General features: G+C 52.4%; 1 protein-coding gene across 7 annotated transcripts in view; it reads right to left on the reverse strand.

The window, feature by feature from the left end:
* Window positions 1-20,858, reverse strand: part of RUSC2 (RUN and SH3 domain containing 2) — a 62,862-nt gene continuing 42,004 nt past the window's right edge. For 4 of the 7 annotated variants that reach the window (XM_037373084.1, XM_037373087.1, XM_037373085.1 and 1 more), the window contains 11 exons: window positions 15,699-17,777; window positions 13,173-13,958; window positions 12,483-12,683; window positions 11,160-11,303; window positions 9,991-10,067; window positions 7,793-7,967; window positions 6,750-6,855; window positions 5,391-5,437; window positions 2,786-3,755; window positions 1,948-2,121; window positions 1-1,623 (listed from right to left, as the gene is read on the reverse strand). In XM_037373084.1, coding sequence (XP_037228981.1) covers window positions 1,443-1,623; window positions 1,948-2,121; window positions 2,786-3,755; window positions 5,391-5,437; window positions 6,750-6,855; window positions 7,793-7,967; window positions 9,991-10,067; window positions 11,160-11,303; window positions 12,483-12,683; window positions 13,173-13,958; window positions 15,699-17,670 — 4,833 coding nt within the window. In that variant the 5' untranslated portion in view covers window positions 17,671-17,777 and the 3' untranslated portion in view covers window positions 1-1,442. The remainder of the gene's footprint in view (window positions 1,624-1,947; window positions 2,122-2,785; window positions 3,756-5,390; window positions 5,438-6,749; window positions 6,856-7,792; window positions 7,968-9,990; window positions 10,068-11,159; window positions 11,304-12,482; window positions 12,684-13,172; window positions 13,959-15,698; window positions 17,778-20,858) is intronic. The other 3 variants (XM_037373088.1, XM_037373090.1, XM_037373091.1) reach the window with 3 other exon arrangements.

The raw sequence follows: 20,858 nt of genomic DNA on the forward strand, positions 1-20,858 counted from the left end.
TGGGAGCTCAATCAGCACCTTTTTTATTAATATGCATCATAAATAAAGAAATAAATAAAGGCGAGATACCTTGTTCTAACAGGGAAATACAAATTAAATATGGTGCAACGTCTGCTAAGCAATGTACAAGCAGGAGGTAACCTTGCAAGACCAGGGCCCCTCGCCATGGGGAAGCCAGCCCAGGCACGATGCTGCAAGCAGCGTCAACCCGGCCAAGGCACCAAATACTGGCATGGCCTTTCACTAACACTGTTCCCCACCTGATGGGTAAATGAAGATCCCCACCCCAGCAGGTAGCATGAACATGGCAAGGAAGGGGTTGACTGGCATTGCTTCTACCGAGGACCCCCAGCATCCCCTTGTGCTTGTGCACATTTGTCCCCCACCACCCTATGGCACTGCTCAGCAAGACCAAAAACACTACGCCAAGGAGAGCACCACCCCTCCCTCCCCGGCTCCCCGACTCCCTCTGGGAGCACCCTTCGATCTACCTACTGGGAGCGCTGCCCCCAACTCCAAAGAGCACCCCTAGCCCAGTCAGGGACCCTGCCCTCACCCCGGCCCCTCCAACTCCCCCTCCACTGAGCATCCCAGGGCTTCCCAGGCACTGGCTGCCTGCTCAGTGTGGAGGGCGTGGGACCACCCCCCAAAGAACCCATTTCCACACAGGGTGGCACTACTCATCCTGGACCTACGTAACACTGAACATCCACACACCTTCTTCACGACCCCACACACCCCTTTGCTCCGCACACACACACATACCCTGTCCCCCTCCTCTGGCCGTGGCCAGGCACAGCCTCAGCCCTGCAGTGTGGCAGTGCCAGGCCACTTGGCTCGGTACAACACACCAGGCACCACTATAACGCATTAGGACAGGGCTTCTCCAGCGTCAGGGAGCGTCCCTTGCAGCCCCCCATCAATGCAACCCATCAGTCCAGCCTTGCAGAGACCCTGCCAATGCGTAGTGGCTCTACCCCTGCAGCTGATGGTGCCAAGGATGCTGAAGGCTGCAGACTGCACTGCCACCCCCAGGGAGGGTACGGCCAGCATTCTGCACCCTCCAACATGAAACTGAGCCAGGCAGCAGGAGCAGCACTGCTGTGGCAGGGACTGCTTGCATTCCTGTTACGTACAAGTCAATGGCCTACAGGTGCTGGAAGTGACATGGGGTGGAGGAGGCTCAGGCAGTCCCCGGTGTGGTTGCATGCATGGCGATGCCTGGCAATATGAGGTGCAGCTCACAGAAGACCCCACGGGCCGAGATGGCCTTTGGCAGCTGCACGAGGAGGGGCAAGAAGGAACCACCTATGGTTACTGTATTCTGTAATGGCAAGAAAGGTAAGAAACTAGCAAGAAGCTATGTCTGTTCCTCTGGCAGGGTAGGCTTCCCCAGAGGAGCCTCAGCAGCTCATGGTACTGTGCTTGGCCTCCCAACCACATCAGTAGTCCTCGTCCTCCGGATGGGTGACGTACATGACGGGCACCAGTCCCTTCTCGGAGCCGAGGCTGCACTGCAGCCAGTCACCGTCCACCTTGGAGATGACCTGCAGGATGTCCCCCTTGTTGAAGCTCAGCTGTCCTGCCTCAGTGGCAATGTGATGGCAAAGAGCTTTCACCTCACTGCAGGCAGAAAGAAGGGAGGAAGGATTAGCTCACCACAGGATGCTCACCCTGCTGAAGCCCAGGGACCACTGCAGGCATAGGGGAGTGAGGAAGACCACCCCCTGCCTTCCTCCCCAGCCAGGATCCCAGCTGCCCCCCAGCTTCCCCTCACTTGCAGACTGCAGAGTTGCAGCAGATGGGTGCAGAAGCTGCATCATTGTCCCAAACCATCCCCTAGTCCACAAGTACAAAGGAGGTCAGGTGAACTGCAACAAGCAGAGCTGTGCCAACAACACCCACTGCACCCCAGTGCTTGCAGGACTGCCACATGGCGCCACTCACCAGGGAGGCTGGGGAGACAGCCCCCGGGCTGGCTGTGCCACGGGGGGCACTTCAGGTGGCTCTCGCTGGGAGGGCTCTGGCTCAGGAGCTGCTTCTCGCCACATGCTTGCCCCAACTGTTTGGGCCACCAGCTGGAACACAGATTTGTCCAAGCTCAGCCAGCCAGAGGGCAACCTGTAAGAAGAAGACAGAAGCAGGTAGTGGCAGGGAAGCATACCTGGGGGCAAGGAGCAGCTGCTCTCATGGCAAGGTCACAGCTTAGAGGTCTGGCTCCATGCATGAAGCACACTGTGGTCCCCAGGCTGTCTCCTGGCCGGGAGGGCTCAGCATCCTGCAGATGCACCTTGGCCTATACTGGGAAGGACATTTCCAGTGGCCATAGAAACAGTTAAGGGTATAGAGGGAGAGGCAGTGCAGGGAGGTCTCAGCTACACTGGGAACTTCATGCCTCCTCCTCCTCACCTGTTGCGTACAACAGGGATGGCTCCATGTTCCGTTCTCATTATGTGTTTTTGGGAGGGATGACTTGATGATGGGGGGCGTGCAGCCAGGGCCCTTCCCCTGGAGAGGGGGCTTAGGACCTGAGGCAGCGGTAGAGCTCCGGCAGAACAGGAAAGCCCAAGAGGCTGACTGAGCAAGGGTAGGAGCTGAAGGGGACGGTGGTGTGGGAGGAATTAAGGCAGGCTGGCAGGGGTGACAGACCTCTCTGTTCACACACTGCCTCCGATGTACCACTGTGGTGTAGCCCAGCAGTCGGCTGTTAGCCTGACTTCCACCTGCACTACTGTGACCACGGATGAACCAGCCCTCCCCAGCCCCAAACCGTCCCTGCCCTTACCTGTTAGGCTGCCTGGGCTCTTTTTGAACTTTCCTGGACCCAAACAAGTGTCCCCACTTGATGGGCTGGCTGCCCTCTGATGCACTGGTGCTGCTCTCCTCTTGCGGGACTGGTGCTGCTCCCACTCTTTGCTGAGCCCCCGCCTCCTTCTCCTTGCTGCGCTTCAGCTCCGTAAGCACGGAGTCTGGGGGACTGCCCATCCAGAAGGGCCAGCTCCGTTCCTTCACCTCTTCACTGACCAGTACCTGCTGGGGCTTTTCCAAGGGCTCTTCCATGGCTTCAGGACTTGGCTTGCTGGCAGCCTTGGGCTTCTCCTCCAAGGTGCCCTCAGCAATGGGGCAAGCTTCTGCACCCTCCACCACCCCTTCGCGGGGAGGTGGTGCCTTGCGGGCCTCTGCTGACCTAGGCACAGTATTCGAAGTCTTCTTCTCATAGCGGATGAACTTAGAGCCTTCAGCTGAGCCCTCGATGTAGATCTGAGAGCTCTGCATAAGCTGGTACCACCAGCCTGCCTGCCTGTCCTTCTTCCTCTCCCACGTGCTCTCTCGCAACTTCCTCCGCTCTTCCTCCCTGTCGCTGTCTCCACAGGAGGCCCCCACACCCTTGACCCTCTCACTGGCAGCTTGCTGGGGGCTGTGGCCTGGTGAGATATCACCATCTCTGGCACCCACTTTGCATGCTTCAGGGGCAGTGCTGCAGCCGTCGGGGTCCTCACTGCTGCCCCGCGTCCGCATCAGCTGCAGGGTGGAGTGTGCGGAGAGCAGCAGGTCCTGCTTCACACGTAGCAGCTCCTTTTGCTGCTGCTGCTCTTTGCCCATCTGCATCAGGTGGTGCTCGAAAAGCAGGTCTAGGTTGAACGGCAGCAGGGAGAGAGGCTGGAGCAGGAGCAGGAGCTCCTCGAAAAGAGGCTGGCACACGCTGTGAGACAGGCACAAAAACCCCACCGGCTGGTAGTGTGCCAGGACAATATCTGTAGGGCAAGAGACATTAATTAGAGGCCCTTGCCACTTTCGCCAAGCCACCAAGAAGCTGCTGACACTGTAGGGAGAGGAGCTGGTCACTAGTTTTTGTCACAGCTGTGGCTGCAGCGTGAGGCTCGGCACTGGGTCAGGTAGCACCAGGTGCTCTGTGAGCTCCTGGCAAACTGGCCCAGACCCTGCAGCACCAGCCTGGCAGACTATCCACTGGGATGACCTCTGCTGCAAAATACATGAGAGTAGAGTGTGAATAAAGAGCATTAAAGGCTTTGCACGTATTAAAATTCTCTTCCCACCTCCTGGAGATGAACAAGGAGCTGTGGATCTGGCCAACACCAGTCCCCTACGGAGAGGGGTGTCAGGGGCAGCTGAATACAGCCTTTCCAGAGACACAGCTGGGCTGAACTGGATCCTAACAGAAAATGGGCTAGTATTTCTACCTGCAGCATTCACCCTTCACTTCATCCTGCAAGGCCAGGTTGGATGGAGCTTTGAGCAACCTAGTCTAGTGGAAGGTGTCCCTGCCCATGGCAGGGGTGGTGGTGGAAGTAGATGATCTTTAAGGTCCTTTCAAACCCAAAACATTCAATGATTCTATGATTCATCTGACCACATCTGCAGTGCCGCCACGCTTCAGCTTTCTTGTCAGGTCTCACTCCCAGGGACAACATTGGGAACAGGATTTATGGCTATTTAGCCCCATTGAGATAACATACAACACAGACAGGACTTGCACCTTATCTCTACCCGCTTTGCCTGGCCTTCCTCATCCTGACAGCCCTAGCTTTTGCTTACACTTCTAGCTCTTAATGATGGCTTGAAACAGATGGTCTTCTGCTCCAGAAAACCAGGATGCTTTCTCTTGCCACACTGCTCAGCGAGTCTGCTCTCCTGTCTGCTCCAAAAAGAAGTGTTGACTGCACACACAGACCTGGGAAATGTCTGCTGACAGCCCCCAAATCTGCCAGAAGATACTGGGCTGGACTTCTTAGAGTGCACAGGGCCCTGGGCTGAGCACAGGCTGAGCAGCAGCATTCTCAGGAGATCCAGCAGGTTGAGTCTGTCTCACTGTGCACTTAGCACTTAGTCATGCTGCTTGTAAGCATCAGGCAGCTTGGTTGTGCTGCTGAGTTATCTGCACACTTCAGAAACATTTCTGGTTGAAAAAAACAGATATATCCAGTAAAAAGTTTGGGCTTTTGTCAAGAGGTTTTCCTTTCCATTTCTTTCCATTTCCCATGCCTGAAGGGTTTCAGCTAAGTGTGCACATCTCCATCTGTACAAAGCTCTTAGGCACCGAGCATGGAACACAGAAATTTGGAGAGGGTTAGATCTGGTCTCCTGCGGGTAGACTAAGGGATCTGCATTGGAGGTGATACCCTTCGATACCAGCTGCAGCTGGGAAGAACATGTCTGGCCAGGCTCACCTGGAGGGAGCTGCATGGAGCTTGGACTTCCACCTGGAACTTTCCCAGTAAACTGGGTCTGTGTATACTCTGGTCCTTCAGCTCAGAGCAGAAGGGAGCAGCCCAGGCTGAGAGAACAACAAAAGAAATGCAAGCCCCTCCTGTGCTCTACACTGTGCAGAATTTGTCCCCCACTGCAGCCCACAGCCCTCAGGCTCTTACCTTCATGGTTGTAAAGATGGTTGAACCAGAACTCCAAGGACCGAATACTGCAGGAAGGGAAAACAAGCAGTGAAATAAAGAAATAAAGAAAGAAAAGAAAGAAAGAAAGAAAGAAAGAAAGAAAGAAAGAAAGAAAGAAAGAAAGAAAGAAAGAAAAGAAAGAAAGAAAGAAAGAAAGAAAGAAAGAAAGAAAAGAAAGAAAGAAAGGAAGAAAAGAAAGAAAGAAAGAAAGAAAGAAAGAAAAGAAAGAAAGAAAGAAAGAAAGAAAGAAAGAAAGAAAGAAAGAAAGAAAGAAAGAAAAGAAAGAAAGAAAGGAAGAACAAAAGAAAGAACGAGTGAAAATCGATTCATCCCCTTCATCCTTTCTGTTTTACAAGAAGAAGTGTGGCTGGAAAAGGGCATTTATTTACACAGCATGAGCCTGTGAACCTCAAGACCTAGTGAAAGGACAGTGGCTCACTTCCATTAGCATGCGCTAATCACAGTCACCCAGATTGTCATGGAGCCATCCAGTTTGCTTTACATGAGGCATTCTGCAACCCTAACGCCTAACAACCATGTCTCCAGCAAACTTCCTCACCATTTAGCTCCTAGGTCCACGGCTTAACTTAGTTTTTCTGAGAAGGGCTCACATGGAAGAGGCAAATAATTTACAAACGTAAGACTATTGCTGCAATCTTGGTATCTTGTGCCAGGAGGGGAGACCTGGGCTACCCTGGGTGGGGAGAACAAAGCAGAGCTTGCTCCTGCTTGTAGGGATCCCCCAACATCTGGAGAACTTGGGGACTCTTGCTGCTGCCAGGGCTCTTTCTGACCGCTGGAGAGGGGCAGGGAAATATAATCCTAGCAGAGCTCATCCCTTCACCGTCAAGAAGACATTGCTGCCACCTTCTGTTTAACACTAAGTGTAGTATGCACACTCCTTATCCAACCTGGAAGAGCCAGTCTTGACTCCTGGAACAGGGCAATTTCTCCTTCAGAGCCTCATGCTTGTTCACTGAAGGCCCGCAAAGCGGTGATGTAAGTAGGAATTTCCAGGAGTAATGTATGCATGTGTTATGTCTAACCTTGTATGAACCCTGACAGATTCTTCCCACCTAATGTTCTGGGGCTAAACCAAGCTGACAATGTCCTTCAGTGGGCTACAGCCACTCTTCTCACTCCTGACCTGGCTGGGTAGGCTTTGATCCTTCTGGAGTTCCTTGAGGCTCACAGGTTCTTCCTTCCCTCACCTGTAACTGGGAAGCAGCTTCCCAGGGTTCTTAAGTCTTTGACAACTGTGCCTGCCTGCAGTCAAGGACCAGCACCTGCTGCCAGCCCTGGGCAGTGACATGCAGCCAGCCCAGGGAGCCTGCTTACTTGAGGAGGCCAAAGATGAATGCGTTGAACCTCATGGTGTGGTTGGTGAGCTCCGTGTACTGGCTAATCTTGCTATAGAGGCTGTGCAGCAACTTGGTAGAGGGGCCTATGGAGAGAAGCAAAACTTTGAGATTAGTTGTGGTCACCAAAGCCAAAAATGACACCATGGGGAGGAGCATCAAGTCGAGGGTAGACTTTGGCTGCGTGCCCATGCCTGTATATGCACTGCCCCTCCACCAAACACCAAGATCAGCTCACTCCATCCCAACAGTTAAGACTCCACAAGGGAGATGGGCTGTGTTCTGTCCCAGACTGCCACTCCAAAACTCTGGGAGGGTTTCAATACCGCAAGGACCTGCCTCCCAGACTTCAGGGACAATCACGGCCCTTGGCTCAAAATCAGCAGGTACACAGAATATTGTGGGAGGTGGTTATAATTCGGAGTGTCTGAAATCACAGAGGTAAACACAGAGCTGGAGATTTGCCTCAAACAGGGTGGGAGGCTTTCCAGCCCTGGATGTAAATTCTTCATGATGCAGAAATCAGTGTGGCCCTGCCATCTGTAACCTCAGAAAGGAGTGACAGCCACTGCCACAATCCAGGGTGCAGCCTGGCACTAGCATCAAGTGCAGGTGTTGTGGGCATCCTTGAGCCAAGTAAGCTGTGAGTGCAAATTCTCTTACAGACCAAACTGAAGCACAATTCCGCCTTATACAACAGCTGTGCAAGGCTAAAGATGGTCTAGAAACACCCTGAAAACTTAGAGGGGGGAAAAAAGATTTTTTTTCCCCCTTTTTTTGATTTCTAGGGCCTGTTATAGGAGAATTTGGAAATTTCAGGGGAAATGACAATAAATATTTGGGCAGAACACAGCACTGGCTCTCCCATCTTGCAAGAGAAGGTCAAGCTGCACCCTGTTCCATGCAGGAGATGGATGGGTATCAGTCTGCATTCCCATCCTTATAATCAACTTTCCCTAGCACCTCCCAGCAATAACGTGGCAGTACCACAAAGTAACGGGCATTGCTGCATGCCCTCCATACCTAGCTGAGTGGATGCCTCCACCACACTCCAGGGGATGTTCCTCCTCTGGCCAATGATCATGTCCAGGACGTAAGCCTTGAGCCCATCACTCAGAATGTCCCGGACAGCAGGGCACAGGTATTTCAGGATGAGGTGCCCCACGTTGGGGCTCACGGAGCTGTTCCCAAGTTTGGCCTAAAGGAAAACAGGCAACAGGGAGAGTGTTGGTAACTGCTCTACAATGTATAGATGCATGCAAACAATCTAGCCCCACTTGCCTACTACAGACACCCAGCAGGCAATATCCAGTCTATCATGACGCCCAGCAGCTCCTTGAACTGGAAGGCCCTTCTTCACCCCTGCTGCCTCATACACCGCTTCTGGACTGCTCCCTGTAAGGGCTGCCCCAGGCTAGGACAAGGGAATAGTTTAGGAAGAGAATATCCCAACTTGGGAAGAGGATATCCCAATTATAAGGGATGCCTGGTTCTGCCTACAAGTATAACAAGGCTGTCCTGCTGGAGGAAGAAAAGAGTAGGGGATTTTTCTGCTGCTGTAGATTTTCTTGTTGCTATTTTTGAACCAGAAAGCAGCAAGCCACATAGGAACTACCAGCTCCGAGGGGTTAAGGAACACTTAACTCAGTGACATGCCATGCTGTAATTCCTAGGGATTACTATAAATAAACAGGGTGAGGGCAAAATGGATGGACAGAGCTCAGGTTGAGGTGAGGAGCACATAAGAGCCCAGCACCAGCAGAGCAGGGGCATATTCTGCTGCATACAGCCTTTTAGCTGCTGAGGAGTCTATCCAAACAAGTCAGCCTCAGGCCGTGCATGTCACATTGGTGGTCCCAGGCAGTGGTGTTCAGGGCACACAGATTTTAGCAGCTGAGCTGGAATTACAGTAGCTAGCTGGCACAGGTCCCCAAAGGCCCTGAACTGAGATTGAACTTCTGGGTCAGGAATAATCCCGTCAGATCCACGGAGCGTGGGAGCATCAGGGACGAGTGCTGCCTTTTGACAGGTGAATGCTCAGCCCTTGGTGCACTGACATAACGAAACCCCAGGTCAAAACCACAGCACTGTCTGGTAAGTAAAGTAATGGGGGAAAGCTGCCATCATTCCCCAAACCAACAATGCGAGAACAGGGAATTCACTGTGAAGCCTTAAAAAGCTGTGGGAATCCCAACAGCTCTGGTTACGCTGCACAGCAACCTCTGCATCAGCAACCGTTGTAATTAGGGGCAAATTACCCTGGCCTCTGAGGTAAGACTGAATGGGCTTGGAATCTGTCCCAGAGAGGTTTCTCCTTGGGGATGGCACTGCAGGTCATTGTTGTCCAAACAGTGTCACATTGCTGCCACAGAGTCCCCTGCCTGAAGCAGAGCATTCAGCGCTGAGAGGAGGCACCACAAACACGCTGGGTGTCACAGGACTGCAGACACTGCCTGGTACAAACAGAAGCAAACTTGCTCTGCTTCTGTGTTATTCCAGAAATGGGAGATGAGGGGAGCACAGACCAAAGACAGCCAGTCCCATGAACAACCTAGGTGCACTCTGAAGCTAGTGGGTTCATGGTAGGACTACAGATGGTGCCCCCCTGCCCCACATGGGCAATGATTGATGCACTTTTTTATCACTACGGAGCCCTGTGACACATCGAGGGAATAGGGAGATTGCTTTGTCCTGGCACCAGTGCCAGAACAGAATCAGGGAATGTGTGGAGGAGGGACACACAACTCTGTACTGTATGAGAAAAAAGAGTTGGTGTACTGCATCAGACCAGAATTCCAGCTGGCCTTGTATTCTTTCTTATAAAGAGCCTTAAGTAAGTACATAAGAAAGAGTCAAACCAGAGCAAACTTATATAATACTTGCCCTTAATACTCTCACAGCCTACAACTACTTTCAACTCAGAGAATACCTAAGCTAGACATTCTTTCCCTGTATTCAATAGACCTCAATGAACTTCCCTTCCCTGTGTTTTTCTGATCTTCCCTTAATTCCATGCACTCTTTTGGCACCCCAGCATCGGGCAGCAAGAACTGTCACAAATTTATTGTTATCTGCTGCATGGCGTACCATTGCCTTTGTTTGGTTTGTTCTTGGTACTGCTGCCTTCACTGGATACCCTGCAGTTTTTGACTACAGAGGATGGAGGGGCAATCTTTCTCCATCCTCTCCATGTCACTCATGATGTTGAAAGCAAGACATACCTTCACCCCTGGATCCCTGCTGGTTCCAAAGTGAGCCACAATCAGGTCAACAGCAGTGTTGATTGCCTTCACCAGACCTAGAGGGAAAGAACAAGTCAGAGAGCTGCCTAAGGGGCTCTAGGACAGACCCTAGGACAGACCAATGAAAAAAACAGGCAGGGGCATTTCAGGCCCGTGTCAGAATGTGTGACCTCTCTACCAAAACCATGCAAAGCTTCTCCAAACTCCTCACCAAATCTGTACTTGCAGGTTCCAACACTCACCAGCCCAACAGCAGGACGACCTTTGTAAGTGGCTGAAGCATAAGACACCCTGTCAATATTCCCGAAGGACATGGATTGTCACCTCCACACACCATCCCTTGAGGGAGCAGGGATGAGGACTGGGGCAATTAGTCTTTTGCTGCTTTGACCCTACACAGTGGCGGGGCAGAAGCCATGCATTTGTCAAGCTATGTAATGACGTTCAGTAACAAGCCAGTGGTGGGTGACCTGACACCTGCATCAGTACAGTGCAAGAACAGAACTGGAAGAAGGGAAAGCTGTCATCTCCAGTAACCACCAACACAGAGCTGGCAAAGGCAGGGGAGCCTTTCTGCACATCCCTTGCTCCTGAAATGATACTGAGTTAGCTGTCAACAACCCAGTCCTCAATGCTGCCTCTAGCATGGGTCTCACCACAGCCATATCTAGTCCTGCTTTGAAATCCTTTCTTCCACTCTTTTATATAAACAATTTACCAGGTAAGACCCATTAGACCTTTTACCTAAATTACAAAATGTCAGGCTAGCACACCTGCAACATCACGCAGATACACAAGTCTGTCCTTGCATACTGAGACAGGGATGGCCGCCTGCTGTGCCTTAGGGTCATACTCCTGTGCCTGCCTGCTCTCTCTGCTCTTTCTTGTGGACTAATGATCCTTTCTAATCACACTTTCTGGGACAAGCAGCTCAAAGATACTCCATGGCACATTGCATGGTGCAGACACCACAACAACCTGCCATGGAAACAGCCAGCAGTCCAGGGGGACACGTAGTTATGATGCTGCAGTAGAGAAGGACAGGGAAAGAAATCATTATGTCTATAGAGATGAGATGAGACAAAGAGAAGCACTGTCTCATGCTGCACCACACCACATTCTCATCCATGAGAGATGCACAGACTCACCTTTCTTCTGCAGCAAGTCGATGGAGATGGACTCTGTGTTGCCATCTGGGGAGAGGCAGAACTCAGCAGGGGGTTTCTCTGCTAGTGAGAAGTAGTCAGGGAAGAAGTCAGTGTAGGTAAGCTGGAGTTGCCTCATAGACTGTCCTGCAGGGCCAAGACATGGGGGAGAAGGATCATACCACAGTCTCTCCCACATGGTTCGCTTTTTCCAGAAGCAACCTGCACCAGCAGCCGTCTTCACCCCAGCCTGTCCAAGGCTGGGACAGCAAGGCTACAGGCTTTTTACTCTCCCAGCAACGGTTTGCAATGTGAGCCTGTACAGTTCAACCCCACGGTCCACCCAACATCTAGCTCCACCTTGACTGGGAGCTTATGGGCACTGGAAGATGCCATGGGAGGTTCAACCTCACAGCCTGGTGCTATGGGAAACCTTGCTGCACCAGTCTCTCAGGGCTGCTGTGTGGACAGCCCCAGCAAGTGGGGTTGAAAGCAGAGCACAGAGAGAATCCTTACTTGTCACACAGAGGCATCCACAGGCAACAAACTACATGTCTCTGCCTGTCCCCTGGGATGGCCTCTGTTTTCAAGAGGTGACTTCTGCAGCAGCTCCTTCATGTGCTCAGTTTCCATCTGGTCGATTCCCCAGCCCTGTGCTACGCATCTTCCCGTAAAGGAGGGATGGAGAAACTGGATTGGCAAAGCAAGGTGTAGAGCTTTGTGGAATTCCCTTCTCGACTTGAGGCTGGCCTGAAGAATGCTCTCCCTCCCACAGACAGGCAACACTGCTCTCCCCAGAGGGCTCTCAAAGGTTCAGCCAAAAGCAGCCTGCCCCTCTTAGCCCTTCCTGCACAGGTTTTGGAGAATAGGGAAGACATAAAGGGCAAAGCAAGAAGACAGAGTCCTGTGGAGCACTACAGTGCTGCCAGCTGCCCCATGAAAGCTATAGCCCAGCACCTAGCATGCTGCCAGGGTTGGGACAGACGCTGTGGGGCACAGACACGGGATTTCCAAGGGCCACAGCTCCTGTGTTAGTCCAGGAGCGCTTGCTGAGGTCTCAGCAGGCTCTTGGGCCATTCACTTTCCCCTTCAATCCAGCCCAAAGCCGGACCTCACTGGTCTCAGCTCATGGAGAAGAGGGGAGGCACCACACAGATTGTACCTGTCAGTGAGGCAATTTTCACCTTACTCTTGTACCCCTCAGCCCCACTGCGAGTAGATGCATCATTCCTCCTGCTTGGAGCCCGCAGAGCAGTGATGAAGCCAGGCTGAACCTGAGCCCCAAGGTCACCTCCCAAGACCCCCCAGCAGAAAGGTGGTGCGCACCGTTCAGCTTGCAGTGGAAATGGCTGGTGTTGAGAGTGCCAGGGAGCTCAAAGATGGGGTTCACCCAGTTCAGCCGAGGCTCTTGCTGCCTTCTGTCTAGGCTACCTGCTAAGCCAGGCAGCCCTGAAACGCGGTCCAGACCCAGGGGGTTCCTCCGCCTGTACTCCCGCCACTTCAGCGCTTGCGGAGAGAGGTGGTTCGCTAGGAAGTTGCAGACAGTGAGCACCAGATGGGAGGATATGAACAGATGGGAGGACATGGAGGGGAGATGGGGAGAGAGAAGATGAGGAAGAGGAAGGACAGAGAAAGAGAGACAGCACATTAGTTAAAAGTCCAGCAGTGTTTCAGGACATTAGCACATGTACATGGAGGAGGCAGAGGCCACAGCCTGGCAGAGCATGGCAGGAGCCTGAGTGGCCTCCTGGCTGCAGGCATAGAGGGATCAGGTTTCGGGCACCCCCAAGGATGCAGCATGGGGTGCTGTAAGAGCAGAAGGCCATGCTGCCCTCTCCAGAGGCATAGCGTAGGAGTCAGGACTGCAGGGACAAGCTCTTAGCATAGGGCTTCCTTTTGCAGACAAAGCGATGGTAGGGGCTGTTGGGCACTGCAGCTATAACGATGGGGAACCGCCATAGCCATAGGGAGCTGGAGATGTTCCAGAACAGCACGTCCTGGTGGATGGGTACCTACCATTGACAGGCCGTATTCCCAGGCTGCTCAGGGGACCAGAGCTGTTGCTCTCACTGCCACTTCTCCAGTGGGGATCTGCATGGCCTCCCACTCTGCTCACGGGCATACCACCCACCGAGAGGGGCGGGAGGGACCCACTGTGGAGCTGATACTCTGAGAGCGGTGGACTTGGCTCCAGCGGTGCCTCCTTCTTGGGAACCAGCTTGGGGTTCTCCTTTTGTCTCAGGGCATCAGCTTTGGTGGATTGGGAGGGCTGCATGGTGCTGACAGCCGGGGAAGACCTCGTGGGAAGCAGGCTGGCGGAGATGGGGCAAGACCTACTTCTGGGGGGCTGGCCCTCTTCAGCTCTTTCTGCCGTGGGCGAGGAAGAGGAGTCCATGCTTTGAAAGAAAGGCACGTTGCATCGCACAGGAGAGTAACTCCCGAGGGGGGACGGCCGGGTTGTCTCAGGGGCAGGCTTCTTAATGCAGCCATCATTGCGGGAGGCAGCTCCGTCTGCTGAGCGCTGGGTCAGAAGTGTGCTGTGGGCTTGGCTCCCCGCCACTGCTGCCTGCTCTGCCGAGGTGGCCAGGGCCGAGGACTGGGAACTGGAGATCTGTTGGCTGGCAGGTCGGTTGCTGGACAAGCTGTAGAGTTGGGAAAGGCTGGAGGCAAAATGGCTGTGCAGGGCACGGGCCTTGGGTGGCTTGCTGAAATGGTGCTGGAATACAAAGGGCTGGATGGGCAGAGTCGTGGGACGCTGGTCCTTGCTGTAGCGTACCACAGGCTTGCTGTCTGTGCCACCACCTTTGGGGAGAGAAAGGGGTACAAAGTGTGAGGACAGGCAGAGGGACAACCATCATCAGCCCAGCATATCGCAGGCCAAAAGGGAGTGTGCTCTCAGCTGTGAGAGGAAGAGGATGAGCTAGAGGCCAGTGAGACACAGCGTGGTTTGAGTCTGAACTGGTTACACACATCATGAACTGGGAAAGTAAAGACATGTGGCCCCAAATGCAGAGTTCCCAGCTGTTTACAGCTGTCTGGAAGAGTAGGACGCTGCACCAGGAGCTTGTCTCTCCTTGTAGGGTCACCAGCTTCACATCCCTTCCCCATCCTTTGCTCCCAGGACAGCACAAAGTCGTGGCCCCAGGCACCTGCCTTCACCCTGTCTCCACCCTGGCAGTACCACAAAGACATGGCCCAACACACTGTGGTACCGCCAGATTTCTTATCCTGAAGGACTGTCCCCTCCCACATGTGCGGAGATCTCACCCAGCTGAGCACAAGCATTGCATGCAATAGCATCACAGCCCTGCATCCCGCATCGCACTTGGTGCTGTCGGAAAGGCTGCTTGCTTCCCCTTCTCCCTCCCTCCCTCCCTCCCTCCTTCCCTCCCTCTTCTTTCTCCTGTAACAGTCTCCCCTCTGAACACACAGCTCCCTTCATTCCCCTGCCTGTACCAGACCTAAGCAGGATGTTCCCAGACAAATTAGGACTGCAGCAGAAATAGAAGACCTTCCAACCCTGGAAAGTGGATGCCTGCTCCAGCAAATGGTGGACAGGGGTGTCCTAAAGGAGTGTGCTGGGCTGACCTCCTATGTGTGCATGCCTCCAGCTCCTGGTGGGGCCACAATATCCTGAGGGACACAGCTGAAGCATGACACACTGTGTGCTCAGTGCACAACACACACAACACTGGATGGACACACAGGGATGACTGGGATCCCTGATCACCAGCCACATCGCATCCTAGCATGGTGTGGAACCTTTTCCTTTGCTTCCCCTCCACTCTCCAAGCTCACAGCAAATCTTGGGACAAAAGACGTATCCCAAGCATGGCCCTGGTGTTACCTGCTGTCTGTGGGGTGTGCCAGACCCTTCTTCCTATAACTAGCTTTTAGCAGGGCTTGTTTTCCCTCCAGCCCCTTCTCAGACCCTCTAGGCTTGCTTGCATGCTGCTCTCAGCTGGAGCACACCACTCCTCTAATCTCTGCAAAACTCATGCTGCAAGTCCTGGCAGAGACTGTGGGAGCTCCATGACCCTGCACTGACAGGAGACTGCTGGCTCTGCCTCTTCCCTCTCCACCTCTGCCCCATGTAACTCCAAAGAAGAAAGGCTAAAACCTCCTCAATGGTTCCCTTCCCTTCACCTGCTGGGAACATTACTCCGCTGAGCATCTACACATCTTTGTCTTAGGAGCTAAAGGCGGGTGATTCTCATGGACTGGGGGAGTACAATGCCCTGGAAGGCAGAGAGTCCTCCAGGCTGCACAGACACTGAAGTGCTAATGCCATGTCCTTCCTTACACAAAACGAGAGGTTTACAAAACCTCAAGAGGCTTTAGAAATACAAAGACAAGACACTTGCACTGATCTGGGTCTGAAATAAGCACAGCAGGGCTCTGTCCCAGGGAGTGGTAGACCAGGAAACAAACTGCACAGACACTGGTCTCCCATCACCATGCTGGTTCCTCTGCTGCTCCCCTTGTGTCCCAAAAAGCTGCCTTTCTTTTTACTTCTCCATTCTGCCTAGTCTGGCTCCTTACCGTCTGCTTGGGCTCTAACATCTCTTTGTCCGTGGCCACCGGCAAAGCCACCTGAGAAGAGGGCATCTGCCTCCGTCAGCAGGGAGAGAGAGGCTTGCTCACCTGCCCCATGCCCACTGGGGACCTTCTCACCGGCGACTGAGTCTTTGGTGGAACACAAAGCCTGGCTATCCCCAAAAGTGTGATTCAAACAGAAGCCCTCGCAGCTCTGGTTCAGGCCATGGACGAAGGGCATGGGTGGAAGACTCTGGCTGCGGCGAGCTCGTTCTTCAAGGAAATTTGGGCAATCCCGCTGTGTCTCAGGGATAGGAGAGAACTCCAAGGAGGAATCACCACTGGACCGGAGTGGTGGGGAGGTGCCATTCTTTTTCCGGCCTTTAGCCAGTTCAGCAAAAGATGTCACCCGCTTTGGGGGAGAACTCTGGATGGGTATTGCTGGACTTTCACTCAGCTTGACTGGACAGCTCACCATGCGTTCCAAAGAGCCCAGCCTGCTGCTAGGACTCCTGTCCAGGTTCTGATCATAGCTCCTGGAGCGCTGCCGGCTTGTGTTGAGGTTAGGTGGCGACACGTTCACGTAGACCTGACCCTCAATCATATTCTGGGTGGATCCTTCCTTCGCCTCCTCTTCACTGCACTCCACGTTGCTTTCTTCTTGTCTCAGGTCAGGCCTTCTAAACAGATAATATTCAGTGGGCTGGGCTGGGCTTCCTTTGGTATGGTCTTCCGAGCAGCTAGTTATGGAAGATCCTGCTGGACTGGGAGAAGACTGGGAAGACAAGTCACACGTGACCAACTTGTAATAATTCTGAGTAGCCACAACAAGCCGTGCTTGGCTCTGGAAGCAGGCAGTGAGGTCTGAGCTCTCCGAAGTGCAAGGCTCACAGTGGAGGTGGTAGGAGTTGCAGTTAGCATCAAGGACAGGTGAGGAGGAGTGTTGACACCCACACACCTTCCCTGAACTCTCTGGGTGATGCGACTCACAAGACATCTTGGATTCTGTGGGTGATGAATGCAAATCCAGGTAAAAAGCTCCTGTGTCTGAGTGGCTGCAGAAGGAAGAGTCACAGGACAGGTTGGCTGAATTCAGGTTAGATCGAGAATGGCCATTCATTTTGTTGTAGAGAGCACTGAAGTTCACCAGCACCCCGTCAGAGCTGTTGCAGGAAGAGTCGCTGATGTAGCCCATCTGTTGGTCGATCACTTCAGACTGACTTGATGAACTGTAGCAGCGACAGTGCTGGAGCTCTGAGCTGGAACAGCTGCATGTCCGGCTGTGTAGGGCATCCTGATTCCTCAGTGATTCACCTGTGTTCTGGTTCCACTCCTGGTCGCCACCATTGAAGGAGAAGGTGGAGGAGCTGCCACGATGGCAGCTGCATTCATCCAGCTCCATGCGTTCTGAGCCCTGGTGGCACCTGTTCGCATTGTTCCTCTGCTGGACATCGTCACTGCTGATTTTGTCCTCTTGCCCATCTACCACACCAGACCGGCTGGCCATGTTCCAGGACTTCACAATATGGTTGGAGTCGTGGAGGTGGAAAGGGGGCAAGGTCAGCTCATGCAGATGAAAGGGAGGCTTGCCAGCCACAAGTGAGTTGTGAAGGTGGAAAGATTTTTGACCCAAGTCATCACCAAAGATGCTGAGGTCTTCACCCTCACTCAGCAGGAAAGGGTTGTGTCGCTTACTGATGCTAGGGACAATCAAATCCCTCGCTTTGCCTTCTTTGTTTTCTGAGGCCTCTGCTGGCGTTTCGGAGGTCTGGAGAAAGCTGCTGTACAGCAAGGAATCGGTTTGCGAAAGGTCTCTGTCTGGAAGGGCAGAGGTCCGTGTAATGCTGAGCTCTGGCTGGCAGAAGGGGTTGGTCCTTTTGCTTACGGAGCAGCACTGTCTGTCAGGGACCTGGCAATGCACCAGGGGAATGTGATGGACAATCAGTGTCTCACCAGTCAGTTTGGGTGGACTATCCATGGTGAGGAATGCTCTTCAGGACATCAGTTAAGCTGGTGCTACCCATGGACAGGTAGGGCTTCACATGAGAGGCAGGGAGGACACTTCTCATGAGGAACTTCAGATACCTAGAGAGAGACAAAAACACAAAGGAAGTCACCTCTCAGGAAAGGCAGTGACTATTTAAAGCATCCTTGGTTTGACTGAAGACTTGTTCTTGTCAGCACAAGTACCCACGTGCAAGGTCCTGAGTTGTCCTTCTTCAGGGAAAGCATCACAAGCACGTCCCCCTCCCTGCAGACTCCTGGGACAACACTTGTGCTTCCACTTGGCCCTCTCAAACTTTTCTGAAATAACTGTTTCACTCAAGTGGCCAAAGGGCTGCACAGGCTTTGGGCTACGTGAAGACCTCACCACGGACGGCACTATACACTCACAGGACAACACGCAGACAGCACCAGGTCTGAAATGAAGTGCTGCACTCTGATGAATGCACACATCTTCTCGGACTGGATTAATCCTTGCCTCCCTTTAGGTACCTTGAACTTTCCTTTAAGGACCAAACACTGAACCGTGCCGCCAGGCCTTGCAGTATTAAGAGACACACAAGTCCAGACAGAGACTGGAAAGCAGGAACAGACTGGAACAGGAAAGCAGCAACAACCATGCCTCTCCAACATCCAGCAGCCCTAAAGCTCATTCACTGGTGCCAAAGTATGCAACTAGATACGCACACAAGGGACTCTCATCTGCAAAGGAGCGGATGACTTCAGTGGGGCCATGGGGAGCCACTGGTGATGGTCCCATACAGAACATTGCCTTCTGCTGAACTCTTGCTGATGGTTAAGCCTCAGCTCAAACCAGCCTCTCTGGTGATCCAGGGTGCCTGGTTCACAGTCCCCTGACACTCGGCCACAGTACCTGTGGCACTTACCTGCTTATCTTACTGCCTGCTGCACTTCCTAACAGTAAGACTGCCACAGGGGCGATACAGGCAGAGCACTAAGAGCCCGACTCCCTCAGTGTCCAGTAAACAGCAGGTTCTCATGAAGCTAGAGGGGCATGTTCATCAGCATTTGATATGGGAGAGCGGAGAACATATTCATTCCTCCTTCCCTGTCGAACCCAGATGTCTAGCCTGCAAGCCCTCCAGGACAGTCTGGAGGGAGGTTCCCTCTTGCCTTCCCTTCTACATGCCAGAGAAGCCAGTGCAGAGAAGTGCACTGGAGGGCAGCTAAGGCAGCAAGGAGAGGAAGAAACCACAAAAGACAACAGTGATCCAGGATGGTCCTAAGGGATTAAAAAATTACCTAGTGTTCTCATAGATCCACCACTTCCTCTGAAAATCCTGGCCCAAACACCCTTGGTCAGCAATCCATGTCCCGTATTCCATCCAGGCATCCTCAGTGCTTGCAGCACCCTGACACTGCATACTGTGATACTTGTCTGGACTCCAGAACCCTGGGACTTCTGCCACTTCAGACTCTAGAAGGTGGGCATTCACAGTATCTGCCTTTGCCTACCTTACCCCAGCATTTGTGACTATGGGAAGAAAATGGATTTGGAGCAGGCTGCAAAGGCACATGGGAGCCCAGGGGGGAAACTGAGAAATATGGGATAAGTGAAGTTTGAACAACAGCATAAGCAATGAGCCAGCTCCACAGAAAGATCAGGAACTTCAGTTCTTTCAGCTTCATGGCATGAGAAGAGCTATTAAAAGATGCTAAAAAAAAAAATCAAAAGAAATACTTCCCACGCATAGTAGTGCTTCTCACAGACACAGGATGATGCTGTCAGGAAAAAAAAAAAAAAAAAAAAAAAAAAAAGATGAAAAATGGACCTAGTGTCTACAGTAAACACCCAATGATGTAAAAGTTAATGCTAACACCAGTGTTAGCGAACAGAGAAGCCTGCTGGTAGACTCCACCAGAGATCATTACAAGACCTGCACGAGGGACACCCTCACTCTCATGTCTGCTTCTGCTGGGATGTTTCACCTAGGGTTTGGCTCTGAAGTAGAGAGTTCACCTGGACTGCTTGGACCACATCTAGCTGGACTATGGTGTGACCCTAAACTCTCCTCCACCTATAGTCTCCCTATATCACCCCTTACTCCCCTTTCAATGGCTCCTCTGTCTTACAAGCCTCTAGCTTCCTTCCCACAGCTGCTGCCATGGAGGTTGAGAGGAATGAGTCTGTCCTCAGCTCACTTCCTGGGGGGAGATCTTTTACATCAGGGATTCTCAAGATCATATTGTTTAAGAATCACCATGGGTAACAGTAGCTCTTGATTGTGCCAAGGACACCCACACGCTCAAAGTGGTGTTCAACAGCTGGGGCAGTGTTCATGCACCGGTTTGGACCTTATGCACCACTGATGGAACATGTAGCAGCAGGAGCCCTTATTTCTCCTGTCTCCTGCTCCCTCCCAGCATTGTATGAAAAAAAGCTGATCAGCTAGTGCCTATGGGCTCATGCAGACCTCCCCTGTCCTTGTTACTGCCTTTGTAGGTGATAGCAATGCTTAGATCACATCTCTCCATAAGGCTTTGCTATATTTTGAGTGTTGTCACAATGTAACCACTTGAAAAGCATCATTTTGAGGATACAGACTGTGATGACAGCACACTTCACTGCTGAAGTACTAGGTCTTCACTTGTGGATAACTGGCTAGCTGAAAAGGGTCACATAGACATAGTCCAGCTGGCTGGACAAAAATGCACATCGCTCTCAGCTTATCTGAAGTAAAGCAAAAATACACTGTCTTTGGCTGTCCTTGTTACACAATATCAGGAAGATCGCGGTGGGAAAAGAATGTTGCAGGTGGGAACAGATAACTACAGAAGAGAAACTAGGGGCGGGCTTGGTATTTGGGCAACTAACCAATAATGAGCTTAACTTTTGTAATATGTATGAGCTAATTATAACAAGGCATAAAAGGTGACTGTAAGGGACAATAAACAAAGTCTGCTGATCACTCATATTGAGTGACTGTGTCTTCCCTCCGTCACGACATTCACTGATGCTGGGAAATGGCTGCTTGGCAGCCGGCTCCCAGTACCAGCACTGGGTCTGCTGACAAGCCCTGCTGAGCAACACACACTTCATGCTGGTGCAGAAGCTGCTGTGGAAGGACAAGGCTTGCACAGGCACACTTCGACATTTGACAGCCAAATGTCAAGAAAGCTGACACACAGCCACTTCCCAGC

Source organism: Falco rusticolus, chromosome Z (genome assembly GCF_015220075.1).
Source record: "Falco rusticolus isolate bFalRus1 chromosome Z, bFalRus1.pri, whole genome shotgun sequence".
NCBI lineage: Eukaryota > Metazoa > Chordata > Aves > Falconiformes > Falconidae > Falco > Falco rusticolus.